Source organism: Lissotriton helveticus, chromosome 12, assembly GCF_964261635.1.
Source record: "Lissotriton helveticus chromosome 12, aLisHel1.1, whole genome shotgun sequence".
NCBI lineage: Eukaryota > Metazoa > Chordata > Amphibia > Caudata > Salamandridae > Lissotriton > Lissotriton helveticus.
In genome coordinates, this window is record NC_136073.1 from 773,978,748 (window position 1) to 773,997,798 (window position 19,051).

Here is a 19,051-nt window from a genome sequence, read left to right on the forward strand (position 1 = left end):
AAATGTCATTTATAAGACCAATAGCTCAAACTTTCCTAATGCGAGACCTATTGCATTTCCAATGCGTGTTACCTTTGTGAGCTTCCTCAGACCATTTCCTGCTTTCAGCAACTGGTTCCTACTGTTTTTGCCCCCCACTTTGGGCGGGAGAACCGGCGGGGAAAAGAAGTGAGGGAGAGAGATGTGCCCACCTCTGCCAACTCCACCCCCCAGGTGGGGAGGCGAGGTGAAGCACAACTCCAAGTCCCTGCCATCTTGAGGATGGGGGGACCCAACCAACCAGGGACAGGCCCATGCCCCCCTCCCACTAGAGGGTGAAAAATTGGGATGTACCCACCCCAAGGAAGGGGGGGGAATGCTCCACCTCCAAAGAGTCTTAAGTTGATAGACACCTCTGGGAAAAGAGTAGCCTCCCAAGCTGGAAATTTATGCCGCATTTCTAACACCCAAGCCCTTTTAGCTAGGTTCGATAGGGCGCATTGGGACGAAATGGAGCAATTGCTCCAATTCCTGCTTGATGAGCACAAGTCCAAAGCTCAAGACCTAGTGCAAGAGGGAAAGCTCATCTCTAACAATTCCATTAGGTTTTAGGGTTAGATGCGGCTTAGATGCGGCTGACACTGTGGTTAGAGCCATTAACACCAGTGTGCTACTAAGAAGGCTTGCATGGTTAAGAATTTCTGGGTTTAAACCAAAAGTTCATGCTTCTATTCTTAACACGCCGTTTGACAAACAACACCTCTTTGGTCCTGTTTTAGACACCTCTTTAGAAAAGATGAAAAAGGACACAGAGGTGGCAAAATCTATTGGAGCCCTACAGTCACCTTCTGGCTAGGGTTCCTTTCGACTCTCCTTTCGTGGGGGGTCTAGGAAAACTGCTGTCTTTCACAATTCCTACAAGTCTGGCAATCAAGAACTACAGACAATGGGGTGCTAGGAAAGATCTGTTCTGGTTATTGCCTGGAGCTTACCAACAATCCTCCAAACATCCCACCACGTTCACACAAAATGTCACCAGACCGTTTACACCTCCTCAAACGAGGTTCAATCACTCCTTTTGAAGAGTGCCATAGAGCCCGTACCACTAAAATATCTGGGGTCTGACGTGTACTCCATGCACTTTTTCCTCCTACCCAAAAAAGATGGTTCTCTCAGACATACTTTAGACCTCAGAAAATGAAATCTTTACATAGAATCAAACCACTTTCACATGGTGACGCTTCAAGTGCTCCCACTGTTACAACAGGGCGACTTTGTCTACTCTAGACTTGACTCCTATTTCCACATTCCAATGCATCCCGTTCATCACAAATTTCTCAGATTTGTAGTAGCGGGGCAGCATTACCAGCTCAAAGTACTCCCATTCGGAGTAGCCACTGCTCCCAGAGTATTTACGAAATGTCATCCATGTCTTCACGTACTTGGACAACTGGCTCATCAACGCCAGTACTTAACCACAGTATCTCCAACACACTCCAATAACACTGCACCAACTGGGGTTCACAATCAATGTGTTAAAATCGCATCTTCAGCCTTCCAACACTCAAAACTATCTAGGAGCCACTTTACTCAAAACGCTCTGGCTTTCCCCACTGCAGCTAGAATTCACAATGTTCCGTCTGGTTCTTCAGTTTCACCCCACTCACTACCAGCCTGAGTGTATATGCAGCTGTTGGGAATGATGACATCTTGCATCATGATTGTTTCCCATGCCAGGCTTCACATTCAGACCCTATAGGATTTTGTGTTTTGCCGCGAAATCGGCAATTTTGTAAAAATGCCGCCATTTTTATAAAAGTGCCTGTGAAATTGAAGGGTAGCGGCTGCCGACCCAGGCTGGAGGAAGGGCTATGAATGCTCAGGCTATATGGTTTAACACACAGTATGCCCAATTACAGCGGCTGGATGAAAGAAAATCCCAGCGGGTGACGGTGGTTTATACAGGAAAGAGGACAGCCAGCAGAGCAATGGGCAACATTTCTGGTTGACAGGATGCGGATGAGAGTGAGGCGTGGGCTGTATGGGCAGTTGTGGAGGATGAATGGCGCACTTACACTCCCGGTTCCATGGGCTGGGCATGAGGCAGAGGCCAGTAAGAGATACTTGCGTTTCTGAACATTGTGCGATACTGTAAACCTTATTTCCCTCAGGGTTGGATGGTGACGCTGTGCTACAAGTATTGCCTTAGCAGAAAGAAAACAGACACACTCCAGGATGTTTTGAGTTCTGTTTATACTTTATCACAGAACTATACAACTTAAGCCGGGTTACTGAGTTATCTCCACTCATGTACTAAGAATTTGCGTCGGTACCGTCCTCCGCATGAGCGTCGTCCTGACACTCCCCAACGGAGGGCACTGTGCTAAGAGGTGGCCGACAATGCCATCCGACCCCTCGAACAAATACTGCTTTGCCCCAGAACCGTCCCCCGCAGTGATGCTGGTCCCAGCACCTTCCAACGTGGGGTACAGTACGTCCTCGTGAATAGCACCAAAGACAGTCTATAGTTCTGTTTATAAGGAGTGTTCTTCCCCTAGTGTGTGTGTTCGTTGGCCTAGCCAATGCTTGTTTGTAGTGTGAAGTTCAATGAGCTCAATCCCTAGCAAGTCACACCCTCACCGTGGAATCAGTGTCCTGGGTGCACAGCTTTTAAGAGCTCAGCTCTGGATTGTCCAATGCGGGTAGTACGGCAGGCGTTGCGGTGCGCTAGTGACAGGGTTTCAGCGCGAGCAAATCGTTATTCCAAACAGTTCCCCCCCAGGCTGTAAGAAGTGCTGACATACTACGAGGCACTCTCTCTACGGTTCCGCACTGGGTAAACACGGAGAACAATGAAAGGGGAGCCCCTTACCTCATGGCGTCTCTTCTCCGGAGTTCGTCAATATCCGCTGGGGTTTCCCGGCTCTGCCACTGTTTTTAATCGTCATGAATGTTCGCGCATGCGCGGCGCATGGGCTCACGGGAGTTGTAGTTCCCTAGGCGGCCGATATTGTAGTCCTTTCGTCGTCTGTCTGCCGCGACCTATCTCCTAACTGGAGATCTCTTGGAGACGGAAGCGGAACTTGACAGTTACTTATACCATAACTCAATCTCTTGATTAATTAAGTCTCCAAGTGCTAGCCATGTCCTACTGGAAGGAGTGCGAGTAACACCAACCCCCGTGCTCCTTTCCATGCCCAGCTTTTGGCAGTCATAAATTGAACTGCTCAGAAAAAGGGGTTGCAAAACTAACTTTGCGCGCCGGCCAAAATAAGATAATCCTGGTGGCTTAAAGAAAGATCCACCCCAATCTACAGTGCTCGGAGACTCGTGTGCAAAACCCTTTACTGAGGGTATGGGGGCAGTACAAGAGAGGATCTGAGGGGCTCCCATTCAGGAACCAGCTGTTTTAGTGCACGAATGCTGCTTCCCGGTGCCAGAAGTAAAAGTATTCAATGGTGAGGTGCAACTGCTCCCCCTAGTGGAGATTGGTAGCGTGAGGCGATGGAATAATGACAAAGGCAGACTCTAGCCTGAGAAGAGACTGTAAACCAATAGCATTTGGATTGTTTTTATTTTTTATGCGTTTTTATATAGCGCAGACTTTTACCGAAGGTGTAAGAGCGCTTCACAATAGGAACGTTACTGAAAATTACAAGTGAACCAATTACAAAAGCAAACGTTAAGTTAATGTAAAAGTGACAATTGTGAGCAAACAAAATACAAGAGGTAGCAAACGGTACATTACAGGAGGAAAAAAGTGACGTGTGCAAGTTACAAGGCGTACAAAGTACAAGTAGAGGTATAATACTGCAATAAATGGCAGACACTCAACTTCACAAGTGGTCACAGACCTAGTGACCTCTTTTGGTGGATTTGGTCTGAACGGTTGATTCTCACCAGGATGTGCCTAAACTGTTAGTTGGGATGCAGAGTCAAGAGCGCCCCATTGCGGACTGTGCTGGGTGTGGCAAGGAACAAACTAGCCACTTGTCATGGCAGGGCGGTCATGGTTGGATATAAGATTTTTCATAAAACTTCCAAGTACCATAGAACAGCATTGACTCATAGAAAGCATTAAGGGAGTGTACACTTTAATAACATATCAATGTCATTATTTGGTCCATATTCCAGACAATCAGGCTGGAGCACCCTCTAGAACCTTATCAGAAGCTCAGGACCCCAGATTTTCTACCACACGTCGTGTGAAGGGAGTCTCCTGAGCTCTGCTCAGTTTTTTCTTCAAAATCTTCAACAATAGGTCTTCTTCAAAAAAGTCTTTGTTCCGGCTGTGTGCTGCCTGTGGAAAACTTCACCTTTTTTCTGAGGACCCTCATAAGAAATGCATCTATTGCTTATATCCGGATCATGAGGTGAGGAATTGCAAGTTGTGCAGGACTTTTTCAGCAAAGACTTTAAAGGATAGAGAGGCCCGTCTCCTTCTGTGGCTACAGAAGTTGAAGACTTCAAACAACCCTGTGTCTGACGTGGAGAGTGTCTTCCCACCATTCAAAGGCCTCTCTTAAACGTGGGTGTGAGACTGAGATTCCTTCTCCTTTTTTCAAAAAGAAGCTGTCTGAGGTTCAAAATCCAGTTTCCCCTCAGTCTGCCGGCCTCCACGCCTACGGGACCTAGTTCTCTGGCGTCGCAGACTCCTGCTGTGCCCTTTTCCTCTAAAAAAAGGTGCCAGCCCGTCGACGGGCTCGTCGACATGCCCGACGACGACAAAAATCTTCGAAGCCATCTCCATATCGACCACGACCTGCTCTGTCGACGAATACGCCAACTTCTACCTCGTCGACGACGGTTCTGGAGGTTCGACCAATCTCGTCGACGATAAAGATCACTTCGAAGATAAAGATCACTTCGAAGAAGTCCATGTCGTTGACGTCTCCTCACAAACCTGGCTCGTCGACGAAGGCATCTTCGACGCGTACTTCGTCGTCGATGCTAACATCGTCGTCGGCAGGTGCCTCGTAGTCTGCAGTCTCGTCGGCGGTATCCTTGCCGTCGACTGTGGTGCCGTCGACGTCTAAGACCTCGTTGACGCCAGCACACTTCTTCAACGCCAGCTCTATCGTCGTCGACAAAGACCTCGTTGACATCGACGAGCTCGTCGACTGGACCGTCGGCAGTGCATTTTTCTTTGGAGACTGCAACCACATTCACAGTGGCAACAGCTACGACCACTATCTCTTCCCAGAAACGACGACCAGTACCACTGGTTTTGAGCCCTGTGCAGCATTCCGCAAGGCTGCCTGCTCAACTGTTTGCGTCCGCAGAGGAGGATGCCTCCGATGGATCGGATATAGATGACAACTTTCGGGCTGCAAATAGCCCGTCGGACCTCCATATAAAATGCCAAGACTATGATGATGTTGTTTGATCTGGAGTCCCATGTCTCCATTGCAGATGATAATGATAACGATCAAGGAGTTCCTGTGGCTCAGTTGCCAATTTCATTGATATCAAACCTGCAATATATGCTGGAAGACTATAATCGTCGTTTTCCACCCTCTACGCTGGCCTCTCCACCGCCATCATCGACACCAGTATCCGTTCCGGTTGCACCGGTACAGTCTCCAGTTCATCAGGACCCTGATGAGGATGATCATAATATGGACCAGGATGAGGACACTGTTCTCACAGATTGGGACAATTATCAAGCTCATACTCCGTCCCCTCCTCCCGATTTCCCTCTGGCATCTCCTCCAGTGGATATAGGAGGATTCCACCTCTTGATGGAAAGGGCGGCAAAACGTTTTCACTTACCTTTGGTCACCAGATAAGAGGATTGCTTCCTTTACAATTTCAAGAATCAACCTTTGAAACAAGTGCATGCCATACCAATAATAGACTTTATTTGGCAAGAATGACTAAAACTTATGCAGCGCCCCAATTCAGTTCCGGCCATTTTGCCAGGCCTCGACAAAAAATATAGGGCGCCTGACAATTCTCCTGCCTGCCTAGTTTCCCAACCAAAGCCGGACTCTGTCATTACGCAGGCTGCACAGAAGAGGTCCCGTAATCCAGCTTCTCCATTAACATCCCCGCCTGACCAAGAGGGGCGACGACTGGATACCATAGGGAAAAGGTTTTCCACAATGTCTGCGACTACAGTAAGGGCGGCAAATTCCTTGGCCATCCTTGGCCGGTATGACCGACAGATGTGGTCAGAGATGTCTGCATTTCTTGACCTTATTCCTGAATCATTTAAGGCGGAAGCCCAGAAGATCCTGCAGGAGGGTGAAAAAATGTCAAATTATAGAATGCGTAATTGACATTTCCGCTATAGGATTCAGACAGCTGGCAGGAGCTGCAGTTTTGAGGAGGCAGGGGTGGTTGAAGGCCACATCCTTTCGACCTGAGGTTTAGGCCAGAATACTTAACATGCCTTTTGATGGGGAATCCCTCTTCGGCAAGCATGTAGATGACACCTTGGAGTCCATCAAGAAGGATACGGACACTGCCCGTGCCTTAGGATCTCTCCAATATCAGAAACGGCCTTTTCGTGGTACATTTGGTCGAGGCTCCTCATCTTCCTTTCGTGGTTCTTCCTCTCAATACCGCTCCTACAACGACAACAGACAGCATTACTTGAACCAAAATCTGACAAGACAAACTAATTCTCGACAGTACAGGAGAAAATCGACATACAGGGGAGGCAATCCCTCTAAGAAGCAATGACTTTTTAAAACCCAAGTCTCATCCTACGGTGAAGATTGGAGGTCAAATCTCTCTATACTCCTTCAATTGGTCAAAAATAACGGCAGATCGTTGGGTCTTGGACGTAGTTTCAAAGGGCCACTCACTAGAATTTGTCAAGTTTCCTACCAACCGCCCTCCAAAAGGTCCCCCTCAAGCACATTTGAAGGAACTGTTTGCGCAAATTACTGTTATGATCCAAAAAGGAGCAGTGTAAGTGGTTCCCCGATCACAACAGGGGACAAGTTTTTATTCCCGAATTATTTTTTTTTAAAGAATTTTTTTTTTCTTATCGGAGAGAAATCAGGAGTGGCGCCCGATATTGGACTTAAGAGCACTCAACAAGTACATCAAGTCTCAGAACTTTCGCATGCTGACTCTGACAGAAATCTTACAGTTCCTAAATCCCAGCGAGTTTCTCTCTACATACGACCTCCAATTCACATATTTTCATGTGCCAATACATCAGACACAGAAAATACCTTTGCTTCTAAGTAGGATCAAAACACTTTCAATTCAAGGTCTTACCTTTCTACCTTCGTTCTGCTCCAAGAGTATTTACAAAGATCTCTGCGGTGGCAGCTTATCTACGCCTGCAAGGCATACAAATTTACCCCTACTTAGACGACTGCCTGATGAAGGCTCCAACCTTTCTCGCAGCAAGACAACACACTCAAACTTGCCTGTCAGTCTTCAAAAACTTAGGTCTTTGTATCAATCGCGAAAAATCACAAGTACTTCCGGAACATAAAAAAGTTTTTCTGGGAGCATTGATAGACACAAAACTGGCAAAGGCATTTGTCTCAATACGCATCTCCAAATTGGTGGATCTTCTACGATCAAAAAGGTTGGTTTCAGTCCGAACATTGAAATCCTTTCTGGACATGACCTCATCTTGCATTCCGTTGATCCCCAACTGCAGGTTCCATATGAGAGTAATTCAGGAAGAGTTAGACAAACAATGGCGACAGGTCTCAGGCACGTTCAATGACATCATCTCACTGTCGCCTCAGATACAGGGAGCATTGGACTGGTTGGCTCACTGTCCCAATGTCGCCACAGGACGCTCTCTTCTAGAGACAGCTCCCACACTAACCCTTACAATAGACGCCTTCTTGGAGGGTTGGGGCGCACACCTCCAGGGACTGTCCGTCAACGGCAAATGGACTGCGGTCCAATTTAAGTGGCACATCAACCTTCTAGAGCTCTTGGCCATTTTTCTCGCTCTAAAGTCCTTCCGTCTCCTAGTGGAAGGAGAGTCAGTGTTAGTGCGTACAGACAACACCACCAGTATGCCCTACATAAACATGCAAGGAGGTACGAGAAAACTGCTGCTCTCCAAGCAGGCGCAGCAAATCTGGGAATGGGCAATAAAACATAGAGTCCAGTTGACTGCAGTTCACGTACCAGGCATCTCCAACGCCCTTGCAGACTCTCTCAGCAGAACGACCACCGGCAACCACGAGTGGGAGCTACACCAACCAACCAACTCTAGAGTATGTCTTTCGCCTGTGGGGCCAGCCGTACCTGGATCTTTTTGAGACTCCACTCAATCGCAAATCCCTACACTATGCAAGCTGGCAGCCCCCCAAAAAGGGTCGAGAAGGAATGCTTTTTCGATCAATTGGTTGAGAAAATTTGCATACGCTTTTCCGCCGATCCCTCTTCTGCCTCGCCTCCTGCACAAGATGAGATCACAGCCATGTCACATCCTGCTGATTGTGCCCAGGTGGCCGCGTCTACCATGGTTCACAGACCTCCTTCTCTCTGTGCCCACCAATAACTCTTCGTCCACTGTCAACTTCTCACCATGAACCACGGACGGATTTGCCATCCAGACCCGGCATCTCTCCAGCTCACTGCTTGGAACCTGAGCACCTTGAGTTTGCCCATTTAACTATCGCACCTGACTGTAGGGAGGTCCTAGCTCATGCCTGAGCACTTTCCACCATCAAGACTTATAAATTAAAATGGAAGCGCTTTTGTATTTGGTGCGAATCAGTGAACATTGACCCTATGCTTGCTACCCCTGAGCAAATCCTACCTTTCTTCCTCCTGGCGAGATCAGGCCTTTCTCATTCCACTCTGAAGGTCTTCCTGGCTGCGATTTCTCGCTACCGACACAATGGTTCCACAGCTCCATACTCCTCTCAGATCATTCGCCAGTTCTTTAAAGGATTATTCAGTATGTTTCTGCCCATCCGACGTCCTCCGCCGTCATGGCGCCTGAATCTCTTATCGGCCCAGCTTCACAAGCCTCCATTAGAACCAATCCACTCAGTGGATTTGAAATTCCTTACTTGGAAGGTTTCCCTCCTACCCGCTCTTAGTTCATCTCGGCGAGTGAGTGACATTCAAGCTTTTACCATTCAGCCCCCTTTTCTACAGTTTTCAAAGGACGCTGTCATACTACGTACAAACCCAAAGTTTATACCAAAGGTTTCTTCAGACTTCCATCTTAATGAACCTGTGATACTTAAAACTTTTTTCTCTAACCCTCAGTCTCCTGCTGAGCGTACACTTCATTCGCTTGACCTGAAGAGATGTCTCAAGTTCTATATCCAACGGACTGCGGCATTTCGAAAGTCAGACCAACTCTTCGTGGCATATGTGCGAATGCGCAAGGGACATCCGGTCACCAAGCAGACCATCACCCACTGGATTTCTTCGGCCATTTCCTACTGCCATCAACGGGCTGGCAAGCCTCTTTCTGCTCCAGTGAGAGCACATTCGACGAGAGAAGTAGCGTGCTCTACTGCCCTGTTTGCTGGAGTTCCTCTGCATCAGATCTGCAGGGCGGCAACTTGGTCCAGCAGGCACACGTTCACAAGGCACTACTGTCTGGAGACAGCTACCGCTGCGGACACTGCTGTGGGTCAAGCGATTGCTACGAAATCTCTTCAAGTAAAGGTGAGCCTCTGTTGCTTCCCGCCTCCTGTCATAAAAGTTTTTATATATATATATATATATATGTGTGTGTGTATATATATATATATATATATATATATATATATATATGTGTGTATGTATATGTGTGTGTATTTTTGCAGCATGAATCTTTCTGGATTCACTATGCTGTGCATTATTCCGCGGTCTTGTGGTTGGGTCCGGATTCGTAGTCTTTTCTTTCTTTTCTTTTTTTTTGTATCCCAGGTGGGCGTCTACGTCCCACCTTTTGGTGTATTTCCGGTGACGTCGGCACGCTTCCTGCGGAAGCTCCCACTCTTGGGCACCATCTTCAGATCCTTTTCGCCGCGGTTGGGTCTGGATCGTTCCCGAAAGGGCTCCAGACATTTTGGGAGACAGAAGAAGAAAAATAAGCACCTTTTGCAAGTAAAGATATTGAGAAGACTACATCATCGAAGAGGGCGACGGAGAATGGGAACTTCAATATCTTCAAGAACTTCGACGTCATTCGGAGAATGCAAGCTCAGGGGGCCCCCTAAACGCATGAGATGGACAACACTCCTTTCAAATTCTGCCTTAACTGCCACCGCAAGTACGCGCGGAAGGACCAGCACCTGGTCTGCAACCTTTGCTTACCGGTCGACCACGAGAGCGAGGACTGCAACGCCTGCTCCACCTTCACGCCGAAGACCCTTCGAGTGAGAGAGAGACAGAGGATAGCCAACGCCACCATGCAGGGCAGGGGACAGCCACCGTCCCTTTGACACCTGGGGCTATCATCAGACGAGGAGGACAACGCCGCCGCCGAACACGACTGCTACACTGTCGTAGAGACCGATATTACGAAGACTCCAAAGAAGGTAGGAGACTCTACGGCCCTTAAGGCACCGAGAGACCCAGAGTCTCGAAAAATTGAGAGCAAACCCTCAAGTGCCTACGCCGAAAACTACGGTGTCCGCGGCTGCACCAAGTCACAGCGGATCCTCTGAGAGAGACTCCCAGGCGCCGAGAGCTGGAGAACAGCAGAAGACGTCGAAAATCGCCCCCGAAAAGGCGCGTTCCACGCCGAGGGAAAAGGACCCGAAGGGCGCTCCAGTGCCAACGAAGGACCCGAGAGCCAGCTCGGCACCGAAACCTTAGCCGATGAAAGTCGGCTCGGCGCCGAAAAGAGCGGCCGATCCATTCGACTCAGACCACGCGGCCGAAATGGAGAAAAAGAAAAGACGGCTCGAGGCCGAGATGGAAAACATCCTGCAGCGGAAAAAAGATTTCGACGCCAGGATTAAGGAATACACAATCCTGACGAAACCTAGGCTACAGGTGGTCGAGGAAACGAAGGAGGAGGACTACGACGTCGAAGGACAGTCGGTGGGCGTCGAGACCTTCGACCAAGAAGAGGAGGAGGCCTCCTACTACGAGGATGAAGGAGACGACCGCAGGACACTCCTCGGGTCTGCATCCTCGTAGACTCAGGAAACAGATTGGCAGGACGTCGACACAGAGAGCCCAGAAGAAGCCGTCGACACGTATCCCTAGAGGCCCTCGCCACCGGATGACATCAGAGTCTACAACACAGTCATCAGGAATGCAGCTGCAGTTTTCAAAGTAAAACTCGACGAAGAGAAGCAGAAAGCAGACTTCCTTCTCGAGACGCTGCTCCCTACACAAACAAGGAGCCAGTTCCTGCCCATGCTCGACAGTGTCATGGCACAGGGGAAAGAGGCTTTCAAAGAACCAGCTACATGCAAAGTCGTCACTCCCAGGACGGAGAAAAAGTATAATCATTCCTCCAAGGACCCACCCTACATTCAGGGATCGGTCTCAGCAGACTCCATCATCGCAGCCACGGCAAGAAAGAGGGCCAATGTGCCTACTACTTCTGGGCCATCTCCAGACAAAGAAAGCAAGAGGATGGACCTGGTGGGGAGAAGAATTAAACGGAATGCCACAATGCACTGGCGCATGGCAAATTCCAATGCACTGCTCAACAGGCACCAATACCAGATCCTGGAAGAGCTGGGTCTGTTAATAAAGAACATGCCACAGGAATTCAAGCAAATAGCTGAAAACCTTGTCGAAGAAAGGAAGAATGTAGCCAATTCTTGCCTAAAAACTGCCCTGGACGGAGCAGACACCTCCAGCAGGCTCATGATGGGCATCACGGAAAGAAGGCAGGCCTGGCTCAGAATTTCGGGCTTCAAGCCAGAACTGCAGCACAGCATCCTCAACACACCGTTCAACGGAAAAACGTTTGGGGCCCAGTTGACGAGAAACTCAGGCAACTGAAGTAGAATAACAAGACTGCAAGATCCACGGGGGCATTGCAGTTCAGGGGTACTAAAAGGGGCACCCCGTCACGAAGACCTAACGAGAGGGGAGGAAACCAGCCAGGAACGTCAGGCGTTCCAACAAGCCCACCAAGCAGACACCCAGACAAAGCAGGGGCAGCAAAAGCAGTCCTGGCAGTACCAACCAAGAGGCCAGTCCTTTCGAGGGAGAGGAAATGGACGTGGACAGAATGAGAGGGGGACAGCAACCTGCCTCTAAGTGACTCAATAAAGCTCCATGTGCCTACCCGAGCAAAAACTCCCAGGGTGGAGCACAAAAACACCAGACAGGAGTTATGCGAATTAAGCACCTGCGTACATGTAAGACCACTGGAGGAAGACTGAAACACTTCTTCAGGGAGTGGAAGAGTATAACATCAGACAAATGGGTACTCCACATCATACAGTACGGGTACTGCATAGTTGGAAGGAAAGCCAACGGTCAGAAAGCCAAAAAGAAGGCCACTAGCAAGGAAAGACCTAGAGCTCCTTCGGGAAGAAGCAAGGGAGCTCCTGCAAAAACAAGCCATAGAACCAGTACCTTACAGGGAAAGGAACACGGGCGTATACTCCACATACTTCCTGGTACCAAAGGTGGACGAAACTATGAGACCCATCCTGGACCTAAGATTCTTAAACAAGTTCGTAAGAACGCAAAAGTTCAAGATGACCTCCCTACAGGAGGTACTTCCTCAATTGCAAGGTGGGGACTTCATGGTCACCATAGACCTAAAAGATGCCTACCTGCATATCCCAATGAACGGGGGCCACAAGCACCTCCTCAGATTAATCATCGGAGAAGACCACTACCAGTTCACAACCCTGGCGTTCGGACTCAAATCGGCACCAAGGGTTTTCACAAAGTGCCTCGCAACAGTCGCAGCACACCTACGAAGGGAAGGGATACACGTGTACCCCTACCTGGACGACTGGCTGATCAAAGCAAGCTCATACAAAACGTGCAAGCAGCACGCACAGTGACCAGCACACTGATGAACCTAAGATTCTCCATCCACTGGGGAAAATCCTCCTTGGAACCAGAACAAATAAAAATCTTCCTGGGAGCACAGATCGACACCTTACAGAACAAGGTGTTCCCCAGCGAGAAGAGAACTAGAGCGCTCATGAGGGAGACGCAGCTCTACCAGAAGGGGCAAGCTTGGACAGTGAGTACAGCGAGCAAAATCATGGGCATGATGGCATCATGCATACACCTAATGCCAAACGCACGGCTCCACATGAGACCTTTACAGGAATGGCTACAGGAGCAATGGTCACAAGCTACAGATCGTTGGGAGGATCTAGTGGTTGTAACGCACGCAGTGCAGAAAGAGATGGAATGGTGGAACATGGGGAGCATAACAAGGGGGAAGCCTCTGACGCCAACAGTGACCATCACCACAGACGCATCCCAGAAGGGATGGGGCGCTCACATGAAGGAACTCAAAGTAAGAGGCCTGTGGACACCAGCAGATGCGGTCAGACACATCAATTACCTGGAGTTAAAGACAGTTTTCCTAGCCATAAAGGCCTTCCAGACAAAACTGTACAACCAGAGGGTGTTGATCCAGACAGACAACACAACAGTGATGTTTTACATCAACAAGCAGGATGGGACACAATCAGCCCCGCTTTCAAAGCTAGCGCAGGAGATATGGAGATGGGCAATCCCACTCAAGATAGCCCTGCTAGCCATACATCTACCAGGAAAGGACAATGTAGAAGCAGACTGGCTCAGCAGACAGACATCGGCATCCCACGAGTGGGAACTCAATGCACAAGAAACGAGAAGGCTCTTCGACAGGTGGGGGACACCGTTGGTAGACCGATTTGCAACACGCTAGAATGCAAAATGCCGAAAGTTCGCATCCAGGCAGCCCGGGGAGGGCTCCCTGGGGAATGTCCTATGGATAGACTGGTCCAGGACATTTGCCTACGCTTTTCCCCCGATACCGCTGATGCACAAGGTACTCAGCAAGTGCAGAGCGAGCAACATGACCCTGATACTGGTCGCACCGCAGTGGGCCAGGCATACATGGTATTCGCAGATCATGGCGATGACACAGAGTGCACCCCACATATTCGGGAGAAGGAAAGACCTACTCTCCATGCAAAACGGAGAAGTGCTGCACCCGGAGCCAGAGAGCCTGAGCCTCGTAGCGTGGCTCCTGAGGACATAGGGTGCTTTCTGGCAGTTTCAAATGCGCAAACTCGAAGGGTGCTTCGGGAGGCACGAAGACCCAGCACACGGAAGTGCTACGTAGCGAAATGGAAGAGATTTACACTGTGGTGCAGGAGGGAAAAGCTACACAATAAGATGCAGAAGGACTCGACAGTGCTAAAGTACCTCACGCACCTGCTCGACAAAAATCTAATCTCATCCTCAATGAGGGTTCACTTGCCATAGATAGTCGCTTACACGAGAGGAGAAACGTGCAAGAGTTTCTTCACATCACAAGTTAAGAGATTCCTGGAGGGAGCAAAGAGGATCGCACCACCAAAGAGGGTGCCACCACCTGCATGGAACCTTAACCTAGTCCTAACGGAACTCATGAAGAAACCTTTCGAGCCAATTTACAAGGCCTCCCTAGAAATGCTGACCATGAAAACAGCTTTCCTGGTAGCAATCACTTCACTGCGCAGAGTGAGCGAACTGCAGGCACTAACGCTACAAGAACCCTACATACAGACAAACAACGATAGGGTGGTGATGAGAACAGACCCACACTTCATGCCAAAGGTGGTGTCAAGGGTCCACATGAACCAGACTATTCATATAGAGTTGCTTCCAAAAACCGGCAACAAGAGCTGAAAGAGTGCTGCACACTCTGGGCGCCAGAAGGGCAGTCATGCACTACATTGAGAGAACGAAGGAACACAGTAAAACAAAGCAGTTCTTTGTGCCCTTCGCTAACAGTTCCATGGGGAAACCAGTAACTAAAGGAACAATTGCGCGATGGATCGCCCAAACAATACAGTTCTGCCACAAGCGGGCAGGACAGGACCTAACAGAGGGGACACGTGCCCACTCTACCAGGAAAAAGGGAGCTACAATAGCGTTCCTAGCTAACACACCCATTCAGGACATATGCCTGGCGGCAACATGGGCTTCTGTGCACACGTTCACGAAGCACTGTGCACGGATATACAGACGAAGATGGAAGCTTAAGTCTGACAAAGGGTGCTTCAACACATATTCAATAACCGACGCTCATCTTCCACCCAGCCGCCACAAACATGAGAAACTGCTACAAAGTCTATGCACAGCATAGTGAATCCAGAAAGATTCACGCTGCAAAACGAATAGTTTCTTACCTGTCGGTGTAGTTTTGCAGCTTGAAGATCTTTCTGGATTCACTAGCGAACCCACCCACCTCCGCCAGAAAGATGAGGCTGGAGAGAAAAGGTGGTTGAAACAAGGACAAATACTTGGAAAAGAAACCTTAAAGGTTAAAGCGGTGAAATCACTTTAGTTGAACATTGCCATAACTTCGGTAACAAAACTAACACGAGAAAAAAGAATCTGAAGATGGCGCCCAAGAGTGGGAGCTTCCGCAGGAAGCGTGCCTTGGTCACCGGAAATACACCAAAAGAAAAGACTCCGAATCCGGACCAAACCACAAGACCGCGGAATAATGCCCAGCATAGTGAATCCAGAAAGATCTTCAAGCTGCAAAACTACACCGACAGGTAAACTATTTGTGTGTGTATATGTATGTATGTATATATATATATATATATATATATATATATATATATATATATATGTGTGTGTGTGTGTGTATATATGTGTCATTACAATATATCTCTATATGATTGCATTTTCATGAGTTACCTTTTATGATACTTATGGTTATTGCTTACTGCTTTCTTTTCTTATTCAAGCATGTGAAATCTATGAAAGACACCCTAATACTGGAGAAGAACAAAAGTTACTTACCTGTAAACTGTGGTTCTCCAGTATTGGTGTCTTTCATAGATTCACATGCGACTCACCCTTCCTCCCCTCAGAGGCTCTCTTCTCCTCATGCACTCTGTGGTCACCCTTGTACTACTAAAATCTGAGGGCCTGAGCTTCTGAGGAGAAGGTTCTAGAGGGTGCTACAGCCTGATTGGCTGGAATATGGACCAAATAATGACAATGATGTTACTAAAGTGTACACTCCCTTAATGCTTTCTATGAGTCAATGCTGTTCTATGGTACTTGGAAGTTTTATGAAAAATCTTATATCTTTATGTACATTTTAATGTATATTTTTATTTATACATTTACATATGTATATGTACTTTATGTATATATGTTTTCTTACTACTATTTTATGTACCCTGGGACTCCCACTTTGACAATGGGGAATTATTCAAGCATGTGAATCTATGAAAGACACCAATACTGGAGAACCACAGTTTACAGGTAAGTAGCTTTTGTTCTTCCACATCAAACGCTGCATCTCACATCCAATCTCCTCACACAGAGCCATGGAGAAATCAAACACCCAGATCCCAAAGAACTAAACAAAGCGATCTGGCTCCTGGAATCCTAATTTGGTTATCCGAATCTTCCATCAGACTGTATGAAAATTATCAGAGAGCCCAGAAGACCTACTACAAGAGCTTGTTACGCAGCAAAATGGAAGCATTTAGTTATTGTAATATCAATCCTCTTGATGCTTCCATACAAGATCTTATTTGTTACACTTGCAGCGGTCAGAATCAGCTTACACTTCTATCCATTTACATCTTGCTGCAATAGCTGCTTATCTGCAAAACATGCAACAGTTATCTCTTTAGAGGACCAGTTATTAAAGCTTTTATGGAAGGACTAAAAAGAGTTATACCACCAAGACTTTCACCTGCCCCAGTGTGGAATCTGTGAACTGCAGTTTCTCTTGTGGAAAATCGCTTTCCTCATTGCAATCGCTTCACTGAGGAGAGTGGGTGAGCTACAGGCACTAATCATAAAAGAACTTTTTTTTTTTCAACTTCACAAAGACAAAGTGGTTCTTCGTACCAACCCTAAAGTTCTACCTAAAGTAGTTTCTGCCTTTCACATCAGTCGGTTGAGTTACCGATTTCTTTCGTCAACCAGTTTCAGTGGCAGAACTAGCTCTACAAACTTTAGATTTTTGAAGACCTCGCTTATACTACATAGAAAGAACAAAGTCATTCCGTAATACTAAACAACCTTTTGTTGCTTTTGCTCCACTTCACAAGGCAATCCTGTTTCCAAATCAGGTATTGCCAGGTGGATTGTTACATTTATTCAAACTTGTTATGCAAAAGCAAAACGAACTTGTAACAACACCCTGTAGAGCGCATTCCACTTGCAAAATAGGGGCTACTATGTCTTTCTTTGGAAACATTCCCATAGTTGACATTTGTAAGGCTGCAACATGGTCTACAACCCACACACTCACTAAGCAATATTGTGTAGATGTGTTTGCAAAACAACAAGCTAATGTAGGCCAGGTGGTATTTAGAAAACTTTCAAACAACTTCTACTGGTAAGCCATCACTTGGGAGAATACTGCTATATAGTCTATGCAAAGCATGTGATCTACAACTCGCATGCCTCGAATGGATAATGTTACTTGCCAGTAAGCATCTGTTCTTGGCATGTAGAGCTGTAGATTCACATGCGTTCACCTGCCTTCCCGGGTACCTATGCCTGTAGCAGTTCTCTTGCTTTATATACATACGCATGGACATCTGTTTTACTCTTACTAACTCCATGCTCACTCTCTGCGGGGAAAACAATCTAACAATGGAGTCGATGCCCATGCACACTATCACCAAAAGGAGGAGTCACCTACCTCGTGACTGGAAAGACTTCTTCAAAGAAAAACAACTTGCAAACATCTGGACCCAACACTAGATGGCAGGAGTATGCAAATCATGTGAATCTACAGCTCTATATGCAAAAACAGATGCTTACTGAGTAAGTAACATTATCCTTTCTTTACTTCAAACCTGCAGGTAGTTGTGATCCGGGAGTTCCTACATCTAAGGGATGGAAGTAGCTTTAGTAGGTGGTATTTTGGTGTGTTAGTGGCTGCATGTTTTTAAAGGGTTGGAAAAGGTGTCCTAGCGGTTTGTTGGGAATGAAAATTGAAAATTATTGTGCTGTTTAACACATCTCTTTTATAACTCCTACAGGAGAAGGTACCATTCCTGTCGAGTCTAGTGACATAGTGCCAACATGGGATGGTATTCAGCATGGGGAAAGACTGCGCACCATGTCCTGCAGTGACAAAATTCTACGTTGGAATGTGCTTGGCCTACAGGGGGCGATCCTCTCTCACTTCATGGAGCCAGTATATCTCAACTCCATCACACTTGGTATGATTTGCTGGCAAGCCTAATGTGTCACAAGTGGGACTGGGAAAGGTTTTTGAGAAACTTATCACTTCAGATCTTAAAAAGAATGCTTCTCCGGTTTCATACTGTTGTGCACAAATCACCCCTTGTACACTTACATCACTAACATCACAACAAACTTGTGTTTATCTATACAACTACCTTTGTCTCATCCTTTCTTAAAAAACATTCCCTTCTTTCAATGAATGTTCTTTTAAAAAAAAGAAATTAATTTGGATAAACAAAATTGTCTTTTTTTCCCTCCTACTTTGAAAGTGGTTTCAAAAATCCTAAAAGCAGTGCATCATGTTTAGTGGGTTATTCACCGTTTGACCCTCATTGTTCCTTCATGTGACGTGTTGGGAACTTTGACTGTTGTGCTATCTGTAGAACTTCCATAGAATGAGTTGTGGCCATCAAGCCGTTTTCCGTGCTTGCTAAAGAAGGGTGAAGTGCGAAACATGCCCCTTGTGGCTGTGTCAAGTGTGCTGCCTCTTTCTGCTGCCCTTATCTGGTCTTTTGGGCGGTGTATTTGCCAGGCACTAAAGTATTGCTTGAGTACCTTCTTTATGGAAATATTCTAGGTCAACTAAAGTTGCCCTTCTGTGTAGACTGAAGTTTTTTATCTCCTTCTGTAATTTAGTGAAGGTACCACAGATGGATGCATGGGATTTCCTACGAGTTTGTAAGAGTTGGAGCACTTGAGGGTGGTCACACTTCTAAAGCCAAATTCCCAAGAAAGCTAGATAGGCATTCGATCAAGTTCATTTTCACTGGTT

At 47.2% G+C, this 19,051-nt stretch overlaps 1 protein-coding gene across 4 annotated transcripts in view; it reads left to right on the forward strand.

Moving 5' to 3' along the window:
• ADAR (adenosine deaminase RNA specific) overlaps positions 1–19,051 on the forward strand; it is a 196,540-nt gene that overhangs the window by 96,206 nt on the left and 81,283 nt on the right. For all 4 annotated transcript variants that reach the window (XM_078670228.1, XM_078670229.1, XM_078670226.1 and 1 more), the window contains exon 12: positions 18,072–18,254. In XM_078670228.1, the coding sequence (XP_078526354.1) occupies positions 18,072–18,254 (183 nt within the window). The remainder of the gene's footprint in view (positions 1–18,071; positions 18,255–19,051) is intronic.